The sequence below is a fragment of the Hyperolius riggenbachi genome, chromosome 2, assembly GCF_040937935.1.
Source record: "Hyperolius riggenbachi isolate aHypRig1 chromosome 2, aHypRig1.pri, whole genome shotgun sequence".
Lineage (NCBI taxonomy): Eukaryota > Metazoa > Chordata > Amphibia > Anura > Hyperoliidae > Hyperolius > Hyperolius riggenbachi.
In genome coordinates, this window is record NC_090647.1 from 10,365,161 (window position 1) to 10,392,353 (window position 27,193).

The 27,193-nt window shown below is 48.3% G+C and overlaps 1 protein-coding gene across 3 annotated transcripts in view; it reads left to right on the forward strand.

The window, feature by feature from the left end:
* The window catches only part of LOC137545351 (protein mono-ADP-ribosyltransferase PARP14-like), a 245,744-nt gene that overhangs the window by 104,349 nt on the left and 114,202 nt on the right, over window positions 1–27,193 (forward strand). For all 3 annotated transcript variants that reach the window (XM_068266480.1, XM_068266481.1, XM_068266482.1), the window contains one exon: window positions 24,380–24,511. In XM_068266480.1, the coding sequence (XP_068122581.1) occupies window positions 24,380–24,511 (132 nt within the window). The remainder of the gene's footprint in view (window positions 1–24,379; window positions 24,512–27,193) is intronic.

Genomic DNA, 27,193 nt, shown 5'->3' on the forward strand with positions numbered 1-27,193 from the left:
CTCTGGGGGTCAGCCAAATCCTCTCCTGCTCCTGGAGTTTGGCCAACACATGGGTTGCCGTCAGCTTGGTCTTCCCAAGGCTGACCAAGTGCAGCAGCGCTTGGCAGTGGCGGGCCTTCACGCTGCTGCTGAGGCGGGGGGTTTGGCCAGGTGTGCCGGAGGATGGCAGAGGATCGGAGGAACCTGCTGCAGTTCCCCTGAGCCTGCGGGGTGGCACCACCCGCTGTGTTGCTGCTGCTGCTGTGCCCGCTGCTGCTCTCCCATCCTCACCCCCTTCCACCAAGCTGACCCAGTGGACAGTGAGGGACAGGTAGCGGCCTGTCCCGAAGCGGCTGCTCCAGGAGTCCATGGTGACGTGGACCCTTTCACCAACCGCGTGCTCCAGCCCTCGCTCCACATTGGCCATCACAAAGCGGTGCAGTGCAGGAATGGCCTTGCGGGAGAAAAAGTGTCTGCTGGGGAGCTGCCAGTCTGGGGCTGCGCAAGCAAGCAGCGCACGAATGTCGCTCCCCTCCTGCACGAGCGTGTACGGCAGGAGTTGGGAGCACATGGCCCGTGCCAGCAAGCCGTTCAGCTGCCGCACGCGACGGCTGCTGGGAGGCAGAGCCCTAACCACCCCCTGGAAGGACTCACTCAAAAGGCTCTGGCGTGGCCTTTTGCTGACACGGGAATCAGCAGACACAGCAGAGGAGGCCACTGAGGACTGGCTGCCAGAACAGGCCTCAGTGTCGGCGGCAGGAGTTGCAGAGGGGGGAGGAGCAGTGCGTTTCCGCACTCCTGCTTGTGCTGCTGGAGGAGCAGGAGGGCGGGTGGCTGCTGTTGCTGCTGCTGCTGCTGAAGGCTGTGCAGTGATGGGTGTGGTGCCACTGCCAGCACCAGATGCCTTCAGCCTCTGGAACTCCTCATGCTGGTGGAAATGTTTAGCCGCAAGGTGGTTGATGAGCGAGCTGGTGCAGAACTTTAAGGGGTCTGCACCTCTGCTCAACTTCCGCTGACAGTGGTTGCAAGTGGCGTACTTGCTGTACACAGTGGGCATGGTGAAATATCGCCAGATTGGTGACTTAAACATCCCCCTACGGCATGGAAGCGCTGCTGCCTGTCTCCCTGTGGTGGTTGGGGGGGGGGCTTGGGTGCGGCTGGTGGTGGTACTGGCTGATGCTGCTGCTGCTGAGCCTGAGACACCAGCAGGGTGTGGGACGCTGCCAATGCTTGCAATGATGCGCCTCCTTGCAAGGCCCACAAGCGCATCCTCCTCCTCCTCCTCAGAGCTGCTGAGGACGACATCCCCTGGAGGTGGTGGCACCCAGTCTCTGTCTGTCACCGGGTCATCATCATCCTCCCCCTCCTGAAACATGTCCTGCTGGGATGAGGACCCCCCAAACTCCTCTCCTGATGCATGGATGGGCTGCTTGACTGTCGCCACAGTCTTGCTGTCCAATCCCTCATCCCCCAAAGTGCCCATCAGCATCTCCTCCTCAAGATCGCCAACAACAGCAGACAATTTACTCATGATGCCTGGGGTCAAAAGACTGCTGAATGACAGGTCGGCGAGTGACGGTGAACTGGCCTCCTCCCCAGACCCTGCTGGGCGGCTGCTGCGAACAGGGGTGGTGGTGGTGCTGAGGGTGGAGGCCTCGGATGCAGAGCTGATGGCGGGCTGCTCATCCTCCGTCAAGAGTTGCACCACAGTGTCTGCATCCTTTTCCTCAATGGGACGTTTCCGACCCGGCTGGAGGAAAATGGGAGCAGGTGCTACACGCTGCTGCTGCTGTGTCTCTGCAGCGTGAGTTGCAGATGCTCCTGCTGGGCGGCGCCCAAGGCGTCCACGGCCAGTGGCTATGGGAGGAATGTTAGCCACTGACGCTGCTGCTGCTGCTGCGGAACTGTGCATGGTGGCGCGCCCGCGGCCGCGGCTTGCCACAATGCTGCTCCCTCTCCTCCTGATTCCCTTGCTGCCCTTCCCCTTGCCCAAACCGCGCTGGCTGCCACTTCCAGACATCTTCAATGTTTTGGGCGTATAGACAAAAGTTTTTTAAAAGGGCGGGTGAAAAGTGGGGTACTTTAATGGAGTGGGTTGGTTGGTGAGGTGACTGAGTGAGTGTCCCCTAGTACAGTAAGTAAGTAGTAACAGTCAGGAAGTACAACTAGCAGTTACAATAATCAGTAGTAATCACAAGTAAATTTAGTGTGTGTACACTCAGACAGTGAGTGCCCGCACGCAGGAGCTAGTAGCCTATGAACACAGTGACTGAGTGTCCTAGACTCCTAGTACAGTAAGAGTAAGTAGTAACAGTAAGTAGAACTAACTAATTACAATAATCAATCAGCGATCAGAAGGAAATGGAGTGTGGGTGGTGTGTGTACACTCAGACAGTGAGTGACCGCACGCAGGAGCTAGTAGCCTATGAACACACAGTGACTGAGTGTCCTAGACTCCTAGTACAGTAAGAGTAAGTAGTAACAGTAAGTAGAACTAACTAATTACAATAATCAATCAGCGATCAGAAGGAAATGGAGTGTGGGTGGTGTGTGTACACTCAGACAGTGAGTGCCCGCACGCAGGAGCTAGTAGCCTATGAACACAGTGACTGAGTGTCCTAGACTCCTAGTACAGTAAGAGTAAGTAGTAACAGTAAGTAGAACTAACTAATTACAATAATCAATCAGCGATCAGAAGGAAATGGAGTGTGGGTGGTGTGTGTACACTCAGACAGTGAGTGACCGCACGCAGGAGCTAGTAGCCTATGAACACACAGTGACTGAGTGTCCTAGACTCCTAGTACAGTAAGAGTAAGTAGTAACAGTAAGTAGAACTAACTAATTACAATAATCAATCAGCGATCAGAAGGAAATGGAGTGTGGGTGGTGTGTGTACACTCAGACAGTGAGTGACCGCACGCAGGAGCTAGTAGCCTATGAACACAGTGACTGAGTGTCCTAGACTCCTAGTACAGTAAGAGTAAGTAGTAACAGTAAGTAGAACTAACTAATTACAATAATCAATCAGCGATCAGAAGGAAATGGAGTGTGGGTGGTGTGTGTACACTCAGACAGTGAGTGACCGCACGCAGGAGCTAGTAGCCTATGAACACACAGTGACTGAGTGTCCTAGACTCCTAGTACAGTAAGAGTAAGTAGTAACAGTAAGTAGAACTAACTAATTACAATAATCAATCAGCGATCAGAAGGAAATGGAGTGTGGGTGGTGTGTGTACACTCAGACAGTGAGTGACCGCACGCAGGAGCTAGTAGCCTATGAACACAGTGACTGTCTGACTGAGTGTCCTAGACTCCTAGTACAGTAAGAGTAAGTAGTAACAGTAAGTACAACTAACTAACAATAATCTATCAGTAATCAGAAGGAAATAGAGTGTGTGTAGTATGTACACACAGTGAGTGAGTGCACACACGCAGGAGCTAGCTAGTAGCCTATAAACAGTGACAGTCAGTGAGTGTCCTACTCCTAGTACAGTATAACTACAATACTATTAGTAAAGGACAGCAGAAATACTGGTATAGATGAGAGAAATAAACAGAGGACAGCTGCCCACAGAGGCAAGGCCCCCCTGAGGCCTAAACCTGTAAGCTTGCAGCAGCTGCCTGTCTCTAATGTAACACACAAGCTACTAACTAAAATACAATGTCTATCTAACTAACAACAATATAGGTGTATATGGCAGGTGTAGGTGAGCAAAAACGCTAGGTAAATGATCACAATAGAGCACTTGCTAAGCCAAAGCACAAAGGAGCAACTCTCTCTCTGTACAAGTCTCAGGCAAGCATGGAGAAACGGAACATGGCGGCCGCTATTTATAGGGTAGGGGCTGGCCAGGGTCCCCCTCTGTGATTGGCTGCCGTCAGAGGGCCTGGGAGCCCTCTGATTGGCTCTAAGGACATCAATCTGGGCTATGACGCTATTCGAGCTCGGTACCGAGCTCGAATAGCGCCGTTTGCTCGAATAGCTCGAATAGTGAATGGGCTATTCGAGTGTACTCGGATAGCCCATTCGAATAGCTACAGCTATTCGGAGCTCGAATACCGAGCTCGGATAGCTGAAAAAGAGCTCGAATATTCGAGCTACTCGAATATTCGAGCTCTGCTGAGCACCACTATCAAGCGCTTTGTAGCGCAGCAAAGGTGTCAGATGTCTGGCCCACTGGTCTTGGGACAGACGATACTGACGGCATGCTTTTTCAAAAGACCGCAAAAACAAGTCAATGTCAGTGTCTTTTTCAATATTAGCAAATTTAAATTTTGCACTTACGGGTGCTGCAGCTCCTTCAGCAGGGAGGCTGGGCGGTGAACTCCGGCTGGCCTGTTGCACTTTTGCCATGTTTAGCTCATGCTGTCGTTGGCGCTCCCGTTCTCGCTCAGCGGCATCCCTCTCCGCGTGGCGTTCTGCAGCAGCAGCAGCAGCCTTGCGTTCTGCAGATTGGCGTTCCCGCTCCTCGCGGGCTTCCATGTACTGCATGTACTTGTCCAGGTCAGTCTCCATCAGCTTTTGTAATGCCTGCTGCATTACCGGGTCAGCACCCCTGGACAGTCCAGTACTGGCCAGTTCCGGGCGAGTATTTTCAGAAACTTTGGGGTTGGGGTCCACACTGACATTCTCCTGCGTAACTGTTGATGCAGGGCCCTCAGGATGCACAACCTCTGTACGGTCAGGAGTCTCAGTCTCTGGTTCCCCTTGCCTTGAGTCAGATGGGTCAGCGTCTACCTCAGCAGACACATCCAGCTCCTGCAGTTGCTGGGTATCCCATTGAAACAATTCCGTTACCAGGTCCCCTTGTTTCTTGCGGCCGACATCAATGCCTCTCTCTTGGCAAAGATTTTGCAGGTCCGCCAGGCACATTTTCTTGTAGTTCCCGGACATTTCCACGCCAAATAAAATAAAACTTTTGGGGAGGGGTACTGGCTACACAGTCTCTCTGTATATATAAAAAATATATTGCCTTCCAGCTACACCAACGAATTAGTTCGTTTCTCGATAGCGCTAGCGCTATCGCAGATACTTTCAGCACAACACAGGTCCCAACCGCTGCCTAACACTGTCACAGGAGCCCTCAGTGGCCGACCGCACTTAGCCTTCTAAACGGTGCCAGCGCACAGATCGTGCGAACTCTGGTCGCAGTCAATGCGCAGGAACCGTTAAGAATTAGCCGCAGACAACTCAGAAGGGAGCCTGTGAGACACGGGTGATTACAATGTCACCTACTGGTTCAGAGTAAACTGCCACCACCGCGGTTACTATGGGGCCGTGGGGCCCACTAACTGACTGACTAATCCTGCGAATAAAACGGTTAAACACACGATATTCTGTCTAGCCAACAACAAACAAACAGTAGCGTATCTTCAGAGACCCGGGATCATTTCTGTGTGTGCTGATAAGCAGGGTAGCGAAACAGTGAATGACTTGGGGAAAGTCGTTTATTCACGCAATATAAATAATTAATATATACAGACAATTATGAAAATCAACAATTATTAAAACAGTAATAGCCAGTATGAAAAATAAAAGAAGGGAGAAAAATACTTAGTTCCTGGAAAGATGTCCTTATTGTGGGAAGAATCATAAAGTTCTTGGTTTCAAAGTCCAGAGTTCAGAGTTCAGACCAGGTGGATGCCAGCATATCCTCAAGCTGGCATCTGATGAGTGCAAGATGTTTCAGTGTGGAGGACACTGAGTTTGGGTCCTCAGCCATTCTTATGCCCCTGCTTCAGTAGGAGGGAGTGAGGGCGGGGAGCCATACACCCCCCTCAAAGATGAGATGAGCCCTCCCCTTGTACTGGGGCTAGAAATCATATCTACCCATATATGGGCTCTATCTCACCGAACCGTACAGGTCAGGGCAGATTTATTAACATTTTCAGGTCTGTCTCGATTTACCCAGCGCCCTGATACCAGACATGAGGGGTGGGACCCCTGTGGTATCATGAGGGCACTTTGAAACTGCCTAGCTGGCAGTCCTTACCTCCGAAGGTTCTGAAACTTCCTCAGAACCAGCACCGGGGCTCATGCTACACTTCCCCCACGTTTGGTGAAGCTGCCATCTCAGGAACCCCAGAAATATGACAGATCTGGGAAGTTATGGATTTGCTATGAGACTCAGGTTATTCCCAGGCAAAGGCTCTTTGAAGTTTGGAGCAGCCAGCGAGGTGTCGCCTCCCCTGCTGGGAATGAGCCAGTGGGTCTGGCTTTTAGCCCAACTAGATTGCTCCTGCCATGGTGCTTGTCACCTGTACCTGATGGATGGGCCATCAGCACAGCTTGAAGCCAGGGACTCTCTGGGGCAGATTAGGCTCAGGCTCATTAGCATATCAAAAGAGCCATCCAGCCTTTAGGATGGTGCTCTCTCTTTGCTAAGAAAAGGACTTCAGCTGTCCCTACACACTCAACCCAGATTGTACCGTTTTGAAGCGCAATCGATGCAGGGAATCGAGTGCGATTGCTTTTTCTTCACGGGCGGTTCCAGGACGCGCCTGCGTCCCCGCAATCGTCCGTGACATGCCTGGTTTGCCGCTGTGTTTATGCTGCGTTCAGTCACCACTGCAGTGCGGGCTGGCTGCTGGGGAAGATGAGTGGAGCAGATCAATCAGTTGTCTGCTGGCTGCTGCTCGCTGTCCCCAGCCTCTCGTCTCGTGTGTGCATAGAGGAGAGCGCCCCTCCCCTCCTGTCTTCTCCTCTGTGACACTGACGGGCGGGGCTGAGCACAGAGAAACCCGGGCAATTCAAGAATGAAGCAGACGGAAGACAGTAGTGATGGGAATTCCGGCTCTTCTCAGAGAATCGGCTCTTCTGAATCGGCTCCCATTGAAGAGCCGGCTCTTACGGCTCTAAATCGGCTCTTAATTAAATATCACTAGACACCACTCAGAATCGGATTTAAAGCCCCGCCCCGTCTCCATGCCAACTCCAGACTACTTCTCTAACTGAGGCAATCCCTCCTGCTACTGCTCTGCTCCGCCCCAAACACTCCTTCAAGCTGCAAGAGGAGGACTACATCTCCCAGAATGCCTCAGCGCCCTTTATTACGGAGCAAAGCAGAGCTAAAAGGGGCGGCTGAGGCATCGGCTCTTCTCAGAGTGAGCATCGGCTCCTCTGATTCACTTCAAAGAGCCGGCTCTTAGAGTTGGCTCGTTCGCGAACGACCCATCACTAGAAGACAGGCAGCTATAAGGGGAAGGTGGGGGGAGAGGCTCTGTGAGGAAGGGTGAGAAGTGTTCACAGCAGAGCATGCAGAGATTCTGCTCACATGCAGAACACACTGCCTGTTCCTGAGGCTGAATGGATCTATTCCCCTAATGCTGCTGCTGCTGCCAGGAGTGTACATGAGACACTCACAGCTGGGAGCCCCCCCCCCCCCCCCTCCTTCTTCTTCTCTGACACCTGAAGCTGCTGCATTACTAATGTGGGGGTTTCTAGATAGATAACAGGAATAACTGCAGCATTATAGGCTAGAGCTGGGCTTCCTGGGTGAGAGGAGAGCACAGGGGGGAGTCACTATGAGCTGTGTGTCTGTGATGATTCTGGCTTCTATGTCATCAACATCTATGCCTCTTTCCTCTCTCTCCCATTCACTATCACTCTCCATTCCTCCCTTCTCATTCTATATCTCCTCTTAACCCCCCCCCCCCCCCCCGCCTTCCTGTCTCTAAATGTTCTACGCCTCTCTACCTCTATCTTTCCTTCCCTCAAATATCTCCCTCTCCAGATGCATCCCATCAGTGTTTGCCTTTTAAAGTAGACGACAAAAGGAAAATATAGAGAAATGAACCCTGTATGTATTTAGATAGCTAAGCTTGTAATTCCCCATTATCTGTGACTAATGCAAAGTTGTAATTTGATCTATTCCCTGTGCCACCTGATTGCCATGGCAGATAAGGCATATAAGCTCATTTGAAACCACAGGATATTATCAATATGTCTGCTTCCGTGAAAGCAGGAAGTAGAAACAGTGCAGCTTTATTGCAGGATTTGTATCAGATTTGTATTAGCTGCAGCAAAGAAAGGTTTTTCTTCAAAGGTTCTTATGCTGTTGCCTATCTTTTAGTGCAGAGAGGAAGTTCAGGTCCGCTTTAAAGCGGTCATTATTGATACGCTTCTCCAGACAATCAATCGTCCTGGACCACTAATGAAAGCTTACCGGTATATCCAATTCAAGCAAATTGATGGAATTGATCCAAAAAACGTATAAATTCCACTAATGTGAGCAAATTGGATAGCAGCTTTCCTTCCATTAGTGGGCCCAAAAGATCGTTTCTGATCAATGTTATTATCAAATCAGATGATCGGTCGTCTGGAGAATTGTATAATTAATGGCCACTTTAAAGGGAAGGTCCAAGCAAAAAAAAAAATGAGTTTCACTTACCTAGGGCTTCTACCAGCCCCATGTAGCCATCCTGTGCCCTCGTAGTCACTCACTGCTGCTCCAGTCCCCCGCTAGCAGCTTCCTGACCTCGGAGGTCAGGGCCAAATTGCGTACATTTTTACACATTCCCGCTAGTGCAGGAACATTAACACATACATTTTTACGCGTTAGTGGTGCAACGCGTAAATTTTTGTTCCTGCACTAGCTGGAATGCGTAAAAATGTATGCAATGTGGCCCTGACCTCCGAGGTCAGAAAGCTGCCAGCGGGGGACTAGAGCAGCAGTGAGTGACTACGAGGGCACAGGATGGCTACATGGGGCTGGTAGAAGCCCTAGGTAAGTGAAACTCATTTTTTTTTTTGCTTGGACCTTCCCTTTAAGTATTTATATAGTGCTGATGCCCATGTTAGAGAGTACATAGCAATATTGCTGATTATCCTCAAAGCTTAAAATCTAATCCTACCATAGTCATAGTGTAATGTCCTACCATGTTATTATTATGTATTTATATAGCACTGACATCTTCTGCAGCACATTACAGAGTACATAGTCATGTCACTGACTGTCCTCAGAGGAGCTCACAGTCTAATCCTACCATAGCCATAGTCTAATGTCCTACCATATTATTATTATGTATTTATATAGCACTGACATCTCCTGCAGCACATTACATAGCACATAGTCATGTCACTGACTCTCCCCAGGGGAGCTCACAATCTAATCCTACCATAGTCATAGTCTAATGTCCTACCATATTATTATTATTATGTATTTATATAGCACTGACATCTCCTGCAGCACATTACAGAGTACATAGCCATGTCACTGACTGTCCTCAGAGGAGCTCACAATCTAATCCTACCATAGTCATAGTCTAATGTCCTACCATATTATTATTATGTATTTATACAGCACTGACATCTCCTGCAGCACATTACAGAGTACATAGTCATGTCCCTGACTGTCCTCAGAGGAGCTCACAATCTAATCCTACCATAGTCATAGTCTAATGTCCTACCATATTATTATTATGTATTTATATAGCACTGACATCTCCTGCAGCACATTACAGAGTACATAGTCATGTCACTGAGGGCTGGTTCAGACGGACGTTTGGAGGCGTTGCGTTTGCTGGCGTTGCGTTCAGCAGCGTTCGTGTGCGTTTGGATGCGGTCGCGTTTTTTCTTCCCCTAGGGGGACATTAGCCGTCGCGGTTAACCTCCCCTGGAAGCTACATGTAGCTTCCAGGGGCTCCTTGAACGCCAGAGAAAATCGGGACCCAAACGCCGCGTTTGTGTAAACGCGCTTGAAAGCTTGGTACAAACGCTCCCATTCACTTGAATGGGAGCGTTTAACACCAAGCCCTGAACGCTGGCTGTAAACGCTCTGCAAACGTCCGTCTGAACCAGCCCTGACTGTCCTCAGAGGAGCTCACAATCTAATCCTACCATAGTCATAGTGTAATGTCCTACCATATTATTATTATGTATTTATATAGCACTGACATCTCCTGCAGCACATTACAGAGTACATAGTCATGTCACTGACTGTCCTCAGAGGAGCTCACAATCTAATCCTACCATAGTCATAGTGTAATGTCCTACCATATTATTATTATGTATTTATATAGCACTGACATCTCCTGCAGCACATTACAGAGTACATAGTCATGTCACTGACTGTCCTCAGAGGAGCTCACAATCTAATCCTACCACAGTCATAGTCTAATGTCCTACCATATTATTATTATGTATTTATATAGCACTGACATCTCCTGCAGCACATTACAGAGTACATAGTCCTGTCACTGACTGTCCTCAGAGGAGCTCACACTCTAATCCTACCATAGTCATAGTCTAATGTCCTACCATATTATTATTATGTATTTATATAGCACTGACATCTCCTGCAGCACATTACAGAGTACATAGTCATGTCCCTGACTGTCCTCAGAGGAGCTCACAATCTAATCCTACCATAGTCATAGTCTAATGTCCTACCATATTATTATTATGTATTTATATAGCACTGACATCTCCTGCAGCACATTACAGAGTACATAGTCATGTCACTGACTGTCCTCAGAGGAGCTCACAATCTAATCCTACCATAGTCATAGTGTAATGTCCTACCATATTATTATTATGTATTTATATAGCACTGACATCTCCTGCAGCACATTACAGAGTACATAGTCATGTCACTGACTGTCCTCAGAGGAGCTCACAATCTAATCCTACCATAGTCATAGTGTAATGTCCTACCATATTATTATTATGTATTTATATAGCACTGACATCTCCTGCAGCACATTACAGAGTACATAGTCATGTCACTGACTGTCCTCAGAGGAGCTCACAATCTAATCCTACCACAGTCATAGTCTAATGTCCTACCATATTATTATTATGTACTTATATAGCACTGACATCTCCTGCAGCACATTACAGAGTACATAGTCATGTCACTGACTGTCCTCAGAGGAGCTCACACTCTAATCCTACCATAGTCATAGTCTAATGTCCTACCATATTATTATTATGTATTTATATAGCACTGACATCTTCTGCAGCACATTACAGAGTACATCGTCATGTTACTGACTGTCCTCAGAGGAGCTCACAATCTAATCCTACCATAGTCATAGTCTAATGTCCTACCATATTATTATTATGTATTTATATAGCACTGACATCTCCTGCAGCACATTACAGAGTACATAGTCATGTCACTGACTGTCCTCAGAGGAGCTCACACTCTAATCCTACCATAGTCATAGTCTAATGTCCTACCATATTATTAGTATGTATTTATATAGCACTGACATCTCCTGCAGCACATTACAGAGTACATAGTCATGTCACTGACTGTCCTCCAGGGCCGGGCCGAGGCATAGGCTGGAGAGGCTCCAGCCTCAGGGCGCAGTGTAGGAGGGGGCGCAGAATTCGTTCAGCTGTCATTCCTAATTGTGTTTGAAGCAGAAAGAAATAATAAAAGGGGATACATGGCAGTGACTGCAAGCCAGATAACTAGATATTAAGGTGTTTGGGAGGTTGTGGGCCCCCGGGGCGCCTCTTAGTCTAATAGCAATCAGTGTGTGACGGCTGGGGTGGCAGGGATGGAGGGGCGCACTTTGCTGTCTCAGCCTTGGGTGCTGGAGGACCTTGTCCCGGCTCTGCTGTCCTCAGAGGAGCTCACAATCTTATCCTACCATAGTCATAGCCATATAATGTCCTATCATATTATTATTATGTATTTATATAGCACTGACATCTCCTGCAGCACATTACAGAGTACATAGTCATGTCACTGACTGTCCTCAGAGGAGCTCACAATCTAATCCTACCACAGTCATAGTCTAATGTCCTACCATATAATTATTATGTATTTATATAGCACTGACATCTCCTGCAGCACATTACAGAGTACATAGTCATGTCACTGACTGTCCTCAGGGGAGCTCTCAGTCTAATCCTACCATAGTCATAGTCTAATGTCCTACCATATTATTATTATGTATTTATATAGCACTGACATCTTCTGCAGCACATTACAGAGTACATAGTCATGTCACTGACTGTCCTCAGAGGAGCTCACAATCTAATCCTACCATAGTCATAGTCTAATGTCCTACCATATTATTATTATGTATTTATATAGCAGTGACATCTTCTGCAGCACATTACAGAGTACATAGTCATGTCACTGACTGTCCTCAGAGGAGCTCACAATCTAATCCTACCATAGTCATAGTCTAATGTCCTACCATATTATTATTATGTATGTATATAGCACACACCAGATCTTTAATCAACAGCTGAATTCATTATTCTCCTCCTTACCCCACCAGCTAGAAGTCATTACATTGTGTTCCTTCTTCCCCTTCCCCACAGCAACAACACTCATCACTTTAGCTGTAGCCAAGAGATTTGTCTGTATAAGCTTGTTGTCACCCTGGGAATTGGATTCTGGTCCCTACAAGAGACAGTTATAGCTTGTGTGTATACTTTTAGACTCAGGGGGGGGGGGCAGTTAATAAAAGTGGGCCTTGGGTACTGAAAAGTAGAAATCCAGCCCCGTACCATGGGCATCATGCAATACCCTTGACCCCCCCCCCCCCCCCATTGCCAGCCGGAATGCATCTCACGTGACGTCAGCCTGTCTGTGTGATCCCCCACTACTTATCAGAGAGCCGCGCATGGGCTTGCTGCGGAGATGGGGGGGGGGGGGGGCGCACCTTGGCAGCTCAGCCTCTGTTGATGGTGGACCTTGTCCCGGCCCTGGCATTACTAGACTGTTTTCTGTCAGGATTGTCTGATGCAGTCTTTGATTTGATGTTGGGACATCCCGAACCCAAATACATAGACGAAGCAATCTCTTTGGCAGTGCGGGTAGATCGCCACCTGCATTATCAAAAACAGACCCGTGGTAGAAATGCTGTAAGATCTGTCTCCTACGCCTCCTCTCCACCCTCGTCACCTACAGACGAGCCGATGGAAATCGGACATTCTAGGTTGACGCAAGTGGAAAAGAATCGCACAAGGTCAGAAGGACTTTGTCTATACTGTGCGGAGCAGGGTCACGTTGTCCAGAACTGCCCTAAGTCGGGAAACGCTGCCTCCTAGGTGAGGTCAGAGGTAATACCCTAGGCGAGCAGTCAATACCTCTAAACAATAATCGTTTGCTCCTTCCCTGCTCCATTACTTGGGAGGGTCAGACCACACCCACAGAGGCATTTGTAGACTCCAGCTCTGCAGCCAATTTTATAGACTTTGATTTTGTAAAAAAATTGGGGATTCCCTTACTCCCTTTAGACCGGCAGATTGTGGTCACAGCGGTAGATGACTCTCCGCTACAGTGTAGACAACCTCTTTCCCAGACTCCCTTACTAATATGTAATATAGGGGTGTTACATAAAGAGAAATTACAGTTCTTTGTCCTGCACATGGCAACCTCTACTATCATTCTTGGCATGCCCTGGTTGCAACTCCACTGCCCTCAGATTGACTGGGCGTCAGGTCAGCTACAGAGCTGGTCCACCCATTGTCATCATCATTGTTTGTAGAGAGTTGTTGTTTGCGCCACCAAGATACAGGTTAAAGGGGTGCCAGTGCAGTACGCAGAATTTGCGGATGTGTTCTGTCCAAAGTCTGCAGATAAACTCCCGCCTCACCGGAGTTTTGATTGTCCCATAGAGTTAAGATCCGGTTGTATGCCCCCTAGAGGCCATCTTTATAATTTATCTGGGCCCGAGAAACTGGCAATGCAAGAATACATTAAGGAAAACTTGGCCAAGGGCTTCATCCGTCCTTCCCGGTCACCAGCTGGGGCTGGGTTCTTTTTTGTACAGAAGAAGGACGGTGGTCTTAGACCCTGTATTGACTACAGAGGTTTAAATAAGATCACAGTGAAAAATCGTTATCCGTTGCCTTTGATTGACGATTTGTTTGTGCAAGTGACCAATGCCAGTATCTTCTCCAAACTAGACCTGCGATGCCCCATACAACCTGGTACGCATTAGAGACGGTGATGAATGGAAGACGGCGTTCAACACGCCCGACGGGCATTACGAGTATCTGGTTATGCCCTACGGGTTTTGTAACGCCCCTGCCGTCTTCCAGGAGTTAATCAATGAGGTTTTTAGGGAGGTTCTGGGAAAATTTGTGCTTGTATATCTTGATGACATACTAATTTTCTCCTCTAATGTGACAGAGCATCAAAAGCATGTTAAATTTGTTCTACGGAAATTAAGACAGAATTTGCTGTACGCGAAGCTGGAGAAGTGCCTCTTCGAGGTCACTAAAGTGCCGTTCTTGGGATATATTATTTCCACTACCAGTCTCTCTATGGATCCAGAGAAGGTCTCTGCTGTTTTGGAGTGGCCTCAACCTGTGGGATTGAAGGCACTCCAAAGATTTCTTGGCTTCGCCAACTACTACAGAAAATTCATCAAGGGGTTCTCCTCTGTAGTGTCACCCCTCACCAGTCTTACTAAAAAGGGGGCTGACACGTATCACTGGTCGGCAGAGGCCCAGTCAGCCTTTGCCACATTGAAAAAATTGTTTTGTTCCGCTCCCATCCTGAGACACGTGGATGTCACATTTTCCTTCATTGTTGAAGTCGATGCGTCAGAAATAGGGGTTGGGGCTGTGCTGTCTCAGCGCTCGGGTCTTCAAGGCAAACTACACCCACGTGCCTTCTTTTCACGTAGGTTCTCTCCGGACGAGAGGAACTACGATATTGGTAATCGGGAGCTCTTGGCCATTAAGTTAGCCTTTGAAGAATGGCGCCATTGGCTGGAAGGGGCAGAACATACAATTACAGTCTATCCAGATCATAAAAACTTGGAGTACATCGAAGGGGCCAAAAGGCTTAGCCCCCGGCAGGCCCGTTGGTCTTTATTCTTTTCAAGGTTCAGATTCATTATAACGTATACACCAGGTAGCAAGAACGTCAAAGCAGACTCTCTATCTAGTTGTTTTGAGCCTGAGGCAGTTCAGCCCTCAGCCCCTGAGACCATTCTACCTCAGAGGGTGGTGTTGGCAGCTACTGAAACCTGGGAGGACTAGATGGCTAATTTGGGCCCTTACCAACAAGATATTCCAGAAGGGAAGCCTGAGGGGGTTCTGTTCGTGCTACTCCCTTTCCGCCTACAACTCTTACAATTGTTCCATACCCATAAGAATGCTGGGCACCCAGGGGCTACCCGAACTCAGGATCTTTTGGCCAGATGTGTATGGTGGCCTTCGCTGGCATCTGATTGTAAAGAGTTTGTGAGGGAATGCTCAGTCTGTGCTAGAAGTAAGCCCTCTCGCCAGCCACCAGTGGGCACATTACAACCTTTACCAGTGCCAAATGAGCCCTGGACTCATTTGTCAATGGACTTTGTAGGAGAACTCCCTAGGTCTGAGGGAAAAATGGTCATTTGGGTGGTAGTTGATAGGTTCAGTAAGATGGCTCTAAAAGGACTCCCCTTGGCCCAGGAATTAGCTGATCTCTTCATTCAGCACATCTTCTGGCTGCATGGCATTCCGGAGAATGTGGTGTCAGATAGGGGAGTCCAGTTTGTGTCGAAATTCTGGAGAGCCTTCTGCCATCAGTTAGGTATGGACCTTTCTTTCTCATCAGGCTACCACCCACAGACCAATGGTCAGACCGAAAGAGTTAACCAGTCTCTTGAACAGTTCCTCAGGTGTTATGTGGCAGATGCACAGTCAGATTGGGTAAAGTTTCTGCCACTCGCGGAGTTCGCGCATAATAACCTGAAGAGTTCCTCTTCAGGATTTTCCCCTTTTCAGGTGGTATCGGGAAAATCTTCCAAGTTTTCTCCTTTCCCGGCCCTAGAGGATTGGCAAAGGGCGTTAAAGAAGATTTGGGGTTCAGTTAAGAGGAATTTGGGGAAGGTGTTCCAGACTCAGAAGAAACAGGCGGATAAGAGGCGGTCTGTAGAGTGAAAGTTTTCCCCAGGGGACATGGTGTGGATATCTACTCGGCATTTGGCGTTGAAACAACCGTCACCTAAGTTAGGACCCAGATTTGTAGGCCCATACCCTGTCACCAAAAAGATTAATGATGTCACATATGCGATTGATCTCCCAGCCAGCATGAGAGGTGTGAGATCGTTCCATGTGTCTCTGTTGAAGCCTGCTGTGCACGTGGATTCCTCTCCCCCCCCTCTGTGATGGTTGACGATCAACCTGAGTATGAAATCGAGAAGATCCTGGATTCTCGATTAGTGCAGAATTCTGTGCAGTATCTGGTCCATTGGAAGGGGTATAGTCTGGAGGAGAGAACTTGGGTGCCGGATTGTCGCATGCATGCTGAGGATTTAAAGAAGGAGTTTCATGAGTTGCACCCGGAGAAGCCAGGTAGGAAGTGTCCGGGGTCCACTCCTCAGGGGGGGTTTCTGTAATAAATAGCGGAGATGCCGCCGCAGAGACAAGCGGCATGGCGGCTATCTCCGCGTATCTGCCAGCGGCCTTTGCCGCGTGGTTACATACTGAGGCTTTGCTGGTCCTTCTATCGCTCACAGACTAAGGGCTACGCGCGCGCGAGCCGAGCTACAGGACCTTTATGCATCTAGAAGGGGAGTCAGCTGATCACGCGGTCAGCTGACTCCAGCTATGTTCCGGATTGGCTGAGTGACTGGGGCGGCGCTGTGGATCGAGTTTGGTATATATAGGACAGGTCTGTCAGTAGCTTCGCGTCTGCTGTTGTGAATGCTATCGTGTTAGCGCTCAGACCTTAGTCAGATCCCAAAGTGTGCTAGAACCAGCTGGAGCTGGGGATCCACACTTAGCCAGATTCTGTTGATAGCTTAAAGTACTAATTGCATTGTTGATTTGTTATGACCTTCTGCTTCCTCTGTGTCATGCTCACCAGCAGGCATTCCGTCTGGCGAGGCTTTGCTTCGTGCAGATGAACTCCCAAAGACGCAGACACCCAGGATATGATGCAAAGTGATGTTTTATTTACAGTGAAGGTATGTACATCAACAGTATTCAAAGTAGATTCCAGACCGTGCAGGAACAAGCATGCAACATTATGTTCATGAAGCAACTTGACAGGAGTATTTACCCAGGCAATATTAGTAAGTTCAAGTCCACCAGCAGGTATGTAGATATTCATCCAGAATACAGCATACAGGACAAGAGCAAACACACGGGCTATAACTCCAAGGGATCAGGCAGAACTGGAGCAACCAGACAGATTATAGTCCTAGGACTCAGGCAAGACAGGAACAAGAACTTCCAAGGGGTCAGGCAGAACTGGAGCAACCAGACAGATATAAATCCTAGGACTCAGGCAAGACAGGAGCAGGAGCTGAGGCTGCACAAGCAGGGAGGACAAACAATGCGACCGCAAAGGCTGCTGGGAAGTCTGGATCTTAAGTACTCCGCTAACAAGGCCCTCACCTTGCAGGTGTTCAGACACTCCCATGTAATCTCACTGCAGCAGGACTGAGCCAAATGCAAAGCCAGCCCATAACTGCAGTGAGAAACAGAACTGGGAATCCTTGCACACACACATGCAATTCCATTGCAGCAATGTGCAGACAAAAACCGATGGACAGTCAGCCCATCACTGCAATGACAGGCAGAACTGAGAATCCTCACAGACTTGCATACAATTCCATTGCAGTAATGTGCAGACTGAAGCAAATGCAGAGTCAGCCCATCACTGCAATGACAGGCAGAACTGGGGATCCTAATACTCTGACTATTCTCCTGTTTGTTGATTCTGTGCCTCTGCCCATCTGATTCACGTTGCCGACCCTGCCTGTACTTGACACTGAATCAGCCTTCCGTTTCTGTACTGTATCTGTCCGTACGTTGCCTACTCTGCCTGTCTGACCTCGCTATCCTCACCAGTGGGCCTAGCCACTGGTGAGGGATTTAAAGTTATCTGCACCTGCACCTCAGGTGAAGTTTAGCTGCAGCATTGTCTGTTATACCTGCTCCTCAGGTGTCCATTAGCAGCAGTTTAGTCTTAATCACCCGCTCTTCAGGCGACCATCCTTGGTAACCCAGCTGGTGGCTCCTGCTCCTCAGAAGATCATTGGCTGCAGTACTATCTTAATCGTCTGCTCCTCAGGTGCTATTCTCCCTGCTTAGCAGTCCGTGCTGCCTGCTCCTCAGGTGCACATTGACTGCGGTACAGTCTGACTCACCTGCTCCTCAGGTGATCATCTGCTGCAGTACTGTCTGAGTCACCCGCTCCTCGGGTGAACTTCCTCCTCCTTGTTACTGTTGCACCAAACACTATCTCACATTGGTTGTCCTGTGTCCGGCTATACTAGTATTATTGGTGATTTTGCAGATCACCATATAATCAGGTATAGCATCTGTATTATTGGTGATACTGCAGATCACCAATAATCAGAAAATCTGTGTTGCTGACACCAATCGTTACACCAGGTACCACGGTGTCACGCCATCTTGGACATGTCTTGCCTCAAAGCCAAGATTCACACCGGACCAGCACTCCTGGCCGCTTTGAACAAACTGGTGGATCAGTGGCTGACCCCGCATCAACTGGAGATTGATCGGCAACGTGGTGTGTGACAACGGCAGCAATCTTTTGTCGGCTTTGAGATCAGGCAAGTTGACACATGTGCCCTGCATTATAATCCAACGATTTGTGTGTTAGTTCCCAGGCTTACAAGACATCCTGAAGCAGTCCTTGAAGGTGTGTGGGCATTTCAGGCATTCCTACATGGCCATGGTGTGCTTGTCCGATATTCAGCGGAGAAACAACTTGCCGGCAAGGCACTTGATTTGCGATAGCCAGACTCGCTGGAATTCAACACTCCTCATGTTTGACCGCCTGCTACAACAGGATAAAGCCATCATCGAGCATCTGTACAGCTACGGTGCTAGGTCATGCTCTCGGGAGCTGGGAATTTTCTGGCCGAGGTACTAGACACTCATGCGTAATGCCTGCAGGCTCATGCGTCCGTTTGAGGGGGTGACAAACCTGGTGAGTCGCAGTGAAGGCACCATCAGCGACCTGATCCCATACGTTTTCTTCCTGGAGCATGCAGTGCGTATAGTGGTGGATCAAGCTGTAGAGGAGCGTGAACAGGAAGAGGAGGAAGAGTTGCTTGAACCATCACCAGAACCAGATTTCCATCAACACCTGCAGCAGCATAGAGGAGGGGGGGAAGGAGGAGGAGGAGTCATCTGGGGAAGAGGCGTAAGAAGAGGATGGTGGCTTTGAGGAGCAGATGGAAGAACAACTGCAGCAGGCGTCACAGGGGGCTTGTGCTGCTCACCTTTTGGGTACCCGTGGTATTGTTCGTGGCTGGGGGGAGGAGGAGAACTTCCCTGACATCACTGAGGAAGAGCAAGAGGAGATGACTAGGTCGGCATCCAACCTTGTGCAGATGGGGTCTTTCATGCTGTCCAGCCTGTTGAGGGACCCCCGTATAAAAAAACTCAAGGGGAATGACCTGTACTGGGTGGCAACTCTACTAGACCCTCGGTATAAGCACAAAGTGGTGGAGATGTTACCAAATCACCAGAAGGCAGAAAGGATGCAGCACATGCAGAACAAGCTGGCAACTATGCTTTACAGTGCCTTTAAGGGTGAGATCACAGCACAACGGAAAAAGGGTGTCAGTAATCTTCCTCCTCCTCCTCCCATGTCCACGCAGGCAAGGACAGGATGCTCTAGCGATCTCATGGTGATGTCAGACATGCGTACTTTCCTTAGTCCAACGCATCGCCTCAGCCCTTCGGGATTCACCTCCAACAACGCCTCGACTGGCAGGTAGCCGACTACCTGGCCTTAAGTGCGGATATAGACACTCAGAGCAGCAATGAACCCCTGGACTACTGGGTGCACAGGCTTGACCTATGGCCAGTGCTGCTCATCAGGATTCCGGATATCCGTGTAACCCGGATATCCAAGCTTTTTTCCGCTATACGATTTGGATTCGGATTCTGGATTATTTAAAAATCCGGCTAGCTATCTGCGGATATTTGGGCGCATAACGCGGATATCCGTGGATATTGCGGATATCCGGATCCGAAATACTGTAACTAAGGAGATGTCGTCCTGGAGCCAATCAGAGGGCTCCCAGCAGAAGCCTTAGCAACTAATCACAGAGGGGAACCCTGGCCAGCCCCACCTGACCTCATTGAGCCAATCAGAGGGTTCCCAGCCTAAACCCAGGCACCCAATCACAGAAAGGAACATTGGCCAGCCCCCCTGTATACTAAGGAGGGCTGCCATGATGAGACATATCGTCTTAGCTTGCTAAATGCTCACTGAGAGACATGCTCCAGTGCTGCTGGCCTAGCAAGGGCTGTACACAGTGATAAACCTAAAGCTGTTCAGTGATTAACCCCTTCACTATCACTACACTATTGTTAAACCGTTAATTCGCTTGATTGATGTCATAGTGTGACAGTCAGAGTGTGTGCTCCAGTGCTGCTGGCCTAGCAGTGATAAACTGAAAGCTGTTCAGTGATTAACCCCTTCACTATCACTACACTATTGTTAAATCGTTAATTAGCTTGATGTCATTTGTGTGACAGTCAGAGTGTGTGCTGCAGGCAGCTGCTATGTGTCTGTGTGTGTGTGCTGTGCACAGACCAGGCCAGCTGCTGCCTGCTGGCCAGCTATTAGACTTAGGTATAGGTTAGGTTAGGGATTAGGGGATAGGATTACTGTGTTTGTGTGTAGTTAGTGCTGTAGTACTGCAGTCAGTGCTAGTAGTTGTTAGAGTAGTAGTACTACTGTGTTAGCTTTCTACACAACTGCTGTGCTGTGAGCAGTGCCAGTGTGACAGTTAGTGTGCACTAGTGTCTTCTCCTCTGCTGTCTGACTGTTACTCGGCACTTGGCACGTGTCACGTGACGTGACATGTGATACCACCTATATTCAACCCAAAACACAATTGCTGTGTAATTTTTTGGAGGTGTCTTGGCTGAAAACTGTCATATCCCAGTTGTGAGGTTGGACTTTGGACACAATGTGGGCTGCACGACCGCTGTCTGGAACCTAGTCCTAATGTTAATTTACAGCCACTTTTTTTTTTGGGGGGGGGGATTTTAAGTCCCCACATCATCAATTAGTGTTTCCCTTTACAAAATAATGATGCTACATGCCTCATATACCCTAAAAAAACATTTTTAAGGCAATTTAAAGGCCACTTCCAGTTTTCTATCCGGATATCTGAATCCGTTGGATACTGAGGTCGGATATCCGATTCGGATCGGAAAATTTTGAAGTCCGATATCCGACCCGGATTGGATATTGGGGTATCTAGATCCGAATCAGATCCGGATTTTAAAAAAGGGGTATCCGAGCAGCACTACCTGTGGCCAGAGCTGTCCCAATTTGCCATCCAACTTCTCTCCTGTCCTGCCGCAAGCGTCCTCTCAGAAAGGACCTTCAGCGCAGCTGGAGGCATTGTCACTGAGAAGAGAAGTCGCCCAGGTCAAAAAAGTGTTAAGTACCTCACCTTTATCAAAATTAATGAGGCATGGATCCTAGAGGGCTACTGCCTTCCCGAAGCCTGCTGACCAGATAAAGGTAGGAAAATGCTTGAACTGGTAGTGAGCAATTGTGTGTGTTGCTGCCCCGAAGACTATGTCAGTCCCCACACAGCATCTCCGCCTGCAGGACACTTGACTGTCTTCTCCACCACCACCAACACAGTCCAGGACTCCAGGTCTGTTCCTGAATTTTTAAGGCCATTGCTAGCAGCTGCTAAAAGAATAACAATTGTTTCTGGTGCGTGTACATGCCTGCCTAATATTTCTGGCTGCACTGCGGCTGCAACAACAAAACAAAAGACATGTACATGTGCCCATTCCCTTTCATGATCGTTACCTTGCCGTGGTGAAGGGGCTTGCGTATCACAATGAAGCAATGACCTATGTGAGTGTGTTGGGGGGCACACCCAAGATAATAGGTCGTTGCTTCATTGTGGACAGACCAAATTTGATCAGCTGGACAGTCACTGTTCTGCCATTGAGCTAACTCAGCCCAGCCATAAGGGCTGGAAAAACGCCATTGCCTGCACTTTCACCAACATCCACACCAGTCCAGCACAGCCATCACTACACAAACAGCTGTTTGCGGCGGTGCGTTAAACAGTGAGTTTGGTCTCTCAGTGTGATGCAGTATCACTACACAAACATTGCCGCCAAGAGGACTGACACTGTATGTCCTGGGAGTGTCAACTAATGACAACCCTTTGCAGCTGTTTGTGGTGCGTTACACAGTGAGTTTGGTGTGTCAGTGTGAAGCAGTACTCTAATTACATTACCTGATCCATGTCTACACACGCAAGATGTTTTCAAGCACTTTATGCCTCCAATTTAGGAATGCAATGTGATTTCTGCCCTTTAGGGATTATAACCATGCTGTGCGTGTGCAAATACGTAATTTTCCCCGGGACTTTTGGTGTGTAGCCCACTCCACCATGCCTCCCTCGAGAAGTTAGACCCCTTGAAACATATTTTCCATCACTTATGTGGCCAGAAATAGTCCCTGTACGTTTCAAGTTTGCCTGCCCATTGAAGTCTTTGGCGGGTCGCCCGGGTCCGCCTGTCCGAGAACTTTTAGAAAAGCTCGCGTCCGCGGTCCACGGACCCAAAATCTGAGGTTTGAGCAATCTCTACCCACCAATGCCTAACCCTAACTGACCCCCCACCAATGCCTAACCCTAACTAACCCCCCACCAATTCCTAACCCTAACCGACCCCCCCCCCACCAATGCCTAACCCTAACTAACCCTCCCACCAATGCCTAACCCTAACCGACCTCCCACCAATGCCTAACCCTAACTAACCCCCCACCAATGCTTAACCCTATCTAACCCCCCAACCAATGCCTAACCCTAACCAACCCCCCACCAATGCCTAACTCTAACCGACCCCCACCAATGCCTAACCCTAACTGGACCCCCACCAATGCCTAACCCTAACTAACCCCCCACCAATGCCTAACCCTAACTAACCCCCCACCAATGCTTAACCCTAACCGACCTCCCACCAATGCCTAACCCTAACTAACCCCCCACCAATGCTTAACCCTATCTAACCCCCCAATCAATGCCTAACCCTAACCAACCCCCCACCAATGCCTAACTCTAACCGACCCCCACCAATGCCTAACCCTAACTGGACCCCCACCAATGCCTAACCCTAACTAACCCCCCACCAATGCCTAACCCTAACTAACCCCCCACCAATGCCTAACCCTAACTAACCCCCCCACCAATGCCTAACCCTAACCGACCCCCCCACCAATGCCTAACCCTAACTAATCTTCCCCACCAATGCCTAACCGTAACTAACCTCCCTTACCAATGCCTAACCCTAACCGACCCACCAATGCCTAACCCTAACTAACTCCCCACCAATGCCTAGCACTAACTAACCTCCCCACTAATGCCTAACCCTAACTAACCTCCCCACCAATGCCTAACCCTAACCGACCCCAACCCACCAATGCCTAACCCTAACTAACCCTCCCACCAATGCCTAACCCTAACTCACCCCCCACCAATGTCTAACCCTAACTAACCCCCACCAATGCCTAACCCTAACCGACCCCCCCCCCACCAATGCCTAACCCTAACTAATCTTCCCCACCAATGCCTAACCGTAACTAACTCCCCACCAATGCCTAACCCTAACTAACCCTCCACCAACGCCTAACCCTAACTCCCCCACCAATGCCTAACCCTAACCGACCCCCCAGCAATGCTTAACCCTTACTAACACCCCCACCAATGCCTAACCCTAACTAACCCCCCACCAATGCCTAACCCTAACCGACCCCCCCACCAATGCTTAACCCTTACTAACACCCCCACCAATGCCTAACCCTAACCGACCCCCCACCAATGCTTAACCCTTACTAACACCCCCACCAATGCCTAACCCTAACTAACCCCCCACCAATGCCTAACCCTAACCGACCCCCCACCAATGCTTAACCCTTACTAACACCCCCACCAATGCCTAACCCTACCTAACCCCCCACCAATGCCTGACCCTAACTAACCCCCCACCAATGCCTAACCCTAACTGACCCCCCCACCAATGCCTAACCCTAACCAACCCTGCCACCAATGCTTAACCTTAACTACCCCCCCACCAATGCCTGACCCTAACTAACCCCCACCAATGCCTACCCTAACCAACCCTGCCACCAATGCTTAACCCTTACTAACACCCTCACCAATGCCTGACCCTAACTAACCCCCACCAATGCTTAACCTTAACTACCCCCCACCAATGCCTGACCCTAACTAACCCCCACCAATGCCTACCCTAACCACTTGAAAAGTTATTTTTAGATAAGATGAAAAATCATCTCCTGTGAGAAAACTTGGGAGAGAAAGTTAATTGGATAGGGGTTAGACTCTTTTCTATACTACTAATGTTCTACTATTCATCTGTACAATTAATGATCTCATATGGTTATTATCACCTCTGGTTCACTTCAAGAATAATGTATTTACCATCATTTTTTTTTTTTTTAAACAGTCAGAAATCCAGCCCGCGGAGTGTATGAAATGGAGATTGAAAATATCACATTTCAGGTGAAGACTGGGGACGATGCAAGCACAGAAAATGCAGATGCTCTTGTGGAAGTATCTGGGCCTACTTCCTCATCAGGTAATCAAACAATAGTCACTATATATACACAGACCTGGATTTACCTCACAGGAGCCTGTAGGCACAGATGTCCTGTCCCCATAGACTCCGTAGAAATTCAAAAACGGAGACTGCACACAAAGGGCTTTAGCAACAAGCTGTATTAGTGAGCATATAGAGGCACATACACAACATGTTTCGGGCGGAGCCCTTCCTCAGGTGTGCCACACCCTTCACCAGTGACACCTAAATACCTTCCCACACACAGGAAGTCATGTGACAATCACATGACCCAAAGAAGCAAATAAACATATCATTTAACCATTAAGGGAACTACACCAAAGGTGTCTACCCCAATAAAAACTGAGGAGTAGGACACCCAGACATAATCGATTTATATAGTAATTCTTTCAATAGCAATATAATTTCATCATATTTAACGATACCAATCTTGGAAAGTCCTTTTATAAACATTCTGCGCAATCCATTTCATCCTAGGAGAAAAACATCATAGAAAACATCTTAAGCTCAAATTTTCGTTTAGACCATTAGGGCATACACAATCAAATTTTCTTATCCATTTAGCCTCACACTGCAGCAGCAGTTTCTTTCGATTACCACCTCTCAGGAGCTTTGGCACGTCCTCAATCACAAACCAACACAACTGACTTGCTCTATGGCGAGATTGTAGGAAGTGCCTGGACACCGAGGTTTCGTACTCTTTTTTACCCATAGCAAAGTTTGTAACATCTCGCTTATGCTCCTGTATCCGCTCCTTCACTGGTCTCTCAGTCTTCCCAATGTAAACATACCCACAGGGGCACTTGAGCCCGTACACCACATACGAGCTCAAGCAGGAAAACCTGCCCCTGATGGGCATGCTAGACCCAGTGGAAGGATGAGAGACACTGTTGCCCTTAATGATGGCTCCACAACAGTTGCAACCTAAACAGGGGAAAGTGCCTTTCCTGGCACTAAGGGTCATTTCTTTCTTTTTAACAAGGATATCAGATTTACACACCCAATCCTTTATTGTTTTACCCCTGCGGTAAGCAAACACGGGAGGGTCAGAGAACAATCTTCCAAACATCTTATCCTGTTCAAGGATAGGCCAAAATTTCCGCACCACTGAACGTATTCGTTCAGACAGATAGCCATAATTGCACACAAAGGGCAACCGATCCGAGACTCGTTTTTCCTTAGGCACCAATAAATCCTCTCTGGCCATAGATCTCACCTCCCCACTGATCTTTCGAAGAGCACGTCCATCGTAACCCTTTTGAGACATTTTCTTAATCAAGCCCTCAGCGGCAGTGTCATAATCTTCGATTTTCGTCGAGATGCGCCGGGCCCTTAAAAACTGACCCTTTGGAATGCCCTTTTTCACCGTAGTCGCATGAAAACTATCGGTACGCAATAAATTGTTTCGCTCCGTAGGTTTTTGATATAAACGCGTAATCAATTTACCTCTTTCTTTGCTGATTGTGACATCCAGATAGTGAATACTATCCAGGGAACAATCCGCAGTAAACTTAATGGTGGAGTGTGCCAAATTGGCTTCTTCCACCATTTTTTCAAACAATTCCACCGGGCCATTCCATAGCAACAAAATGTCGTCCACAAACCGAAAAAAACGAAAAATATATTTTCCATAAACTTCATGGTCGATGAACATGCTCTTCTCAAGATCAGTGAGGAACAAGTTGGCGAAGGAGGGAGCTGCCGGGGAACCCATGCTTGTGCCCTGACATTGGACGTAAAATTGATCAAGAAATCGAAAATAATTGGAACGCAAAATGAGTTCCAAGGCATCCAAGATAAAGAAAACCTTGGGATTAGACAACGTCGTCTCCAAAAGTTTTTCCTCAATCCGTCGCATGCCCTCTTCATGAGGGATCGAAGTGAAAAGACTTTGGACGTCCAATGTGCACAATAATAGGTTCTCCGGGACAGTACCCAGTTCTTCCAATCTACACAGCAAATCTTTCGTGTCTATCAGACATGTTTTCACATTAGCTACTAACCCCTGCAAAAAAGAATCTACATATTTAGCTAAGGGATAAAGTACTGAACCAATGCCCGACACTATCGGCCTGCCAGGCGGTGTGTCCAGACATTTATGTATCTTTGGCAAAAGGTACAGTATTGGTATCTGAGGATTTTCAACAGTTAGAAAAGCAGCTGTTTTCTCATCTAAAATACCATCCTCAAGCCCTTGCTGCACTAACACATCGACTTTCTTTTTTATCTCAAGTGTTGGATCACGATCACATAATCTATAGTGTCCCTCCTGATTTAACTGACGCTGTGCTTCCTGTATATACTGGCATCTGTCCTGCACCACAACTGCCCCTCCCTTATCAGCCTTACAGATAATAATACCATCATTTTCTTTTAAACTCCTCAATGCCTCACGCTCCATAGAAGAAAGATTATTAAACAATGAAGACTTTTTCTTTTTATCAAATTGTTCCCAAAGAGAGCGTACTTCATGTAATACTGCACCCTCGAACAAATCGATCGAAGTGTTCAGGATATCAGGCTCCCAATTGCTTTTTTTAAAGAATGGTCCTTTGGTTAAACTGGGTTTGTCCGCAAAAGTCATTCTTAATTTAATGGACCGAACAAACTTGTAAAAGTCTACTTCCCAGGTAAATAAATCACCAGAAGCTGTGGGGACGAAGCCCAACCCCTTAGCCAGTA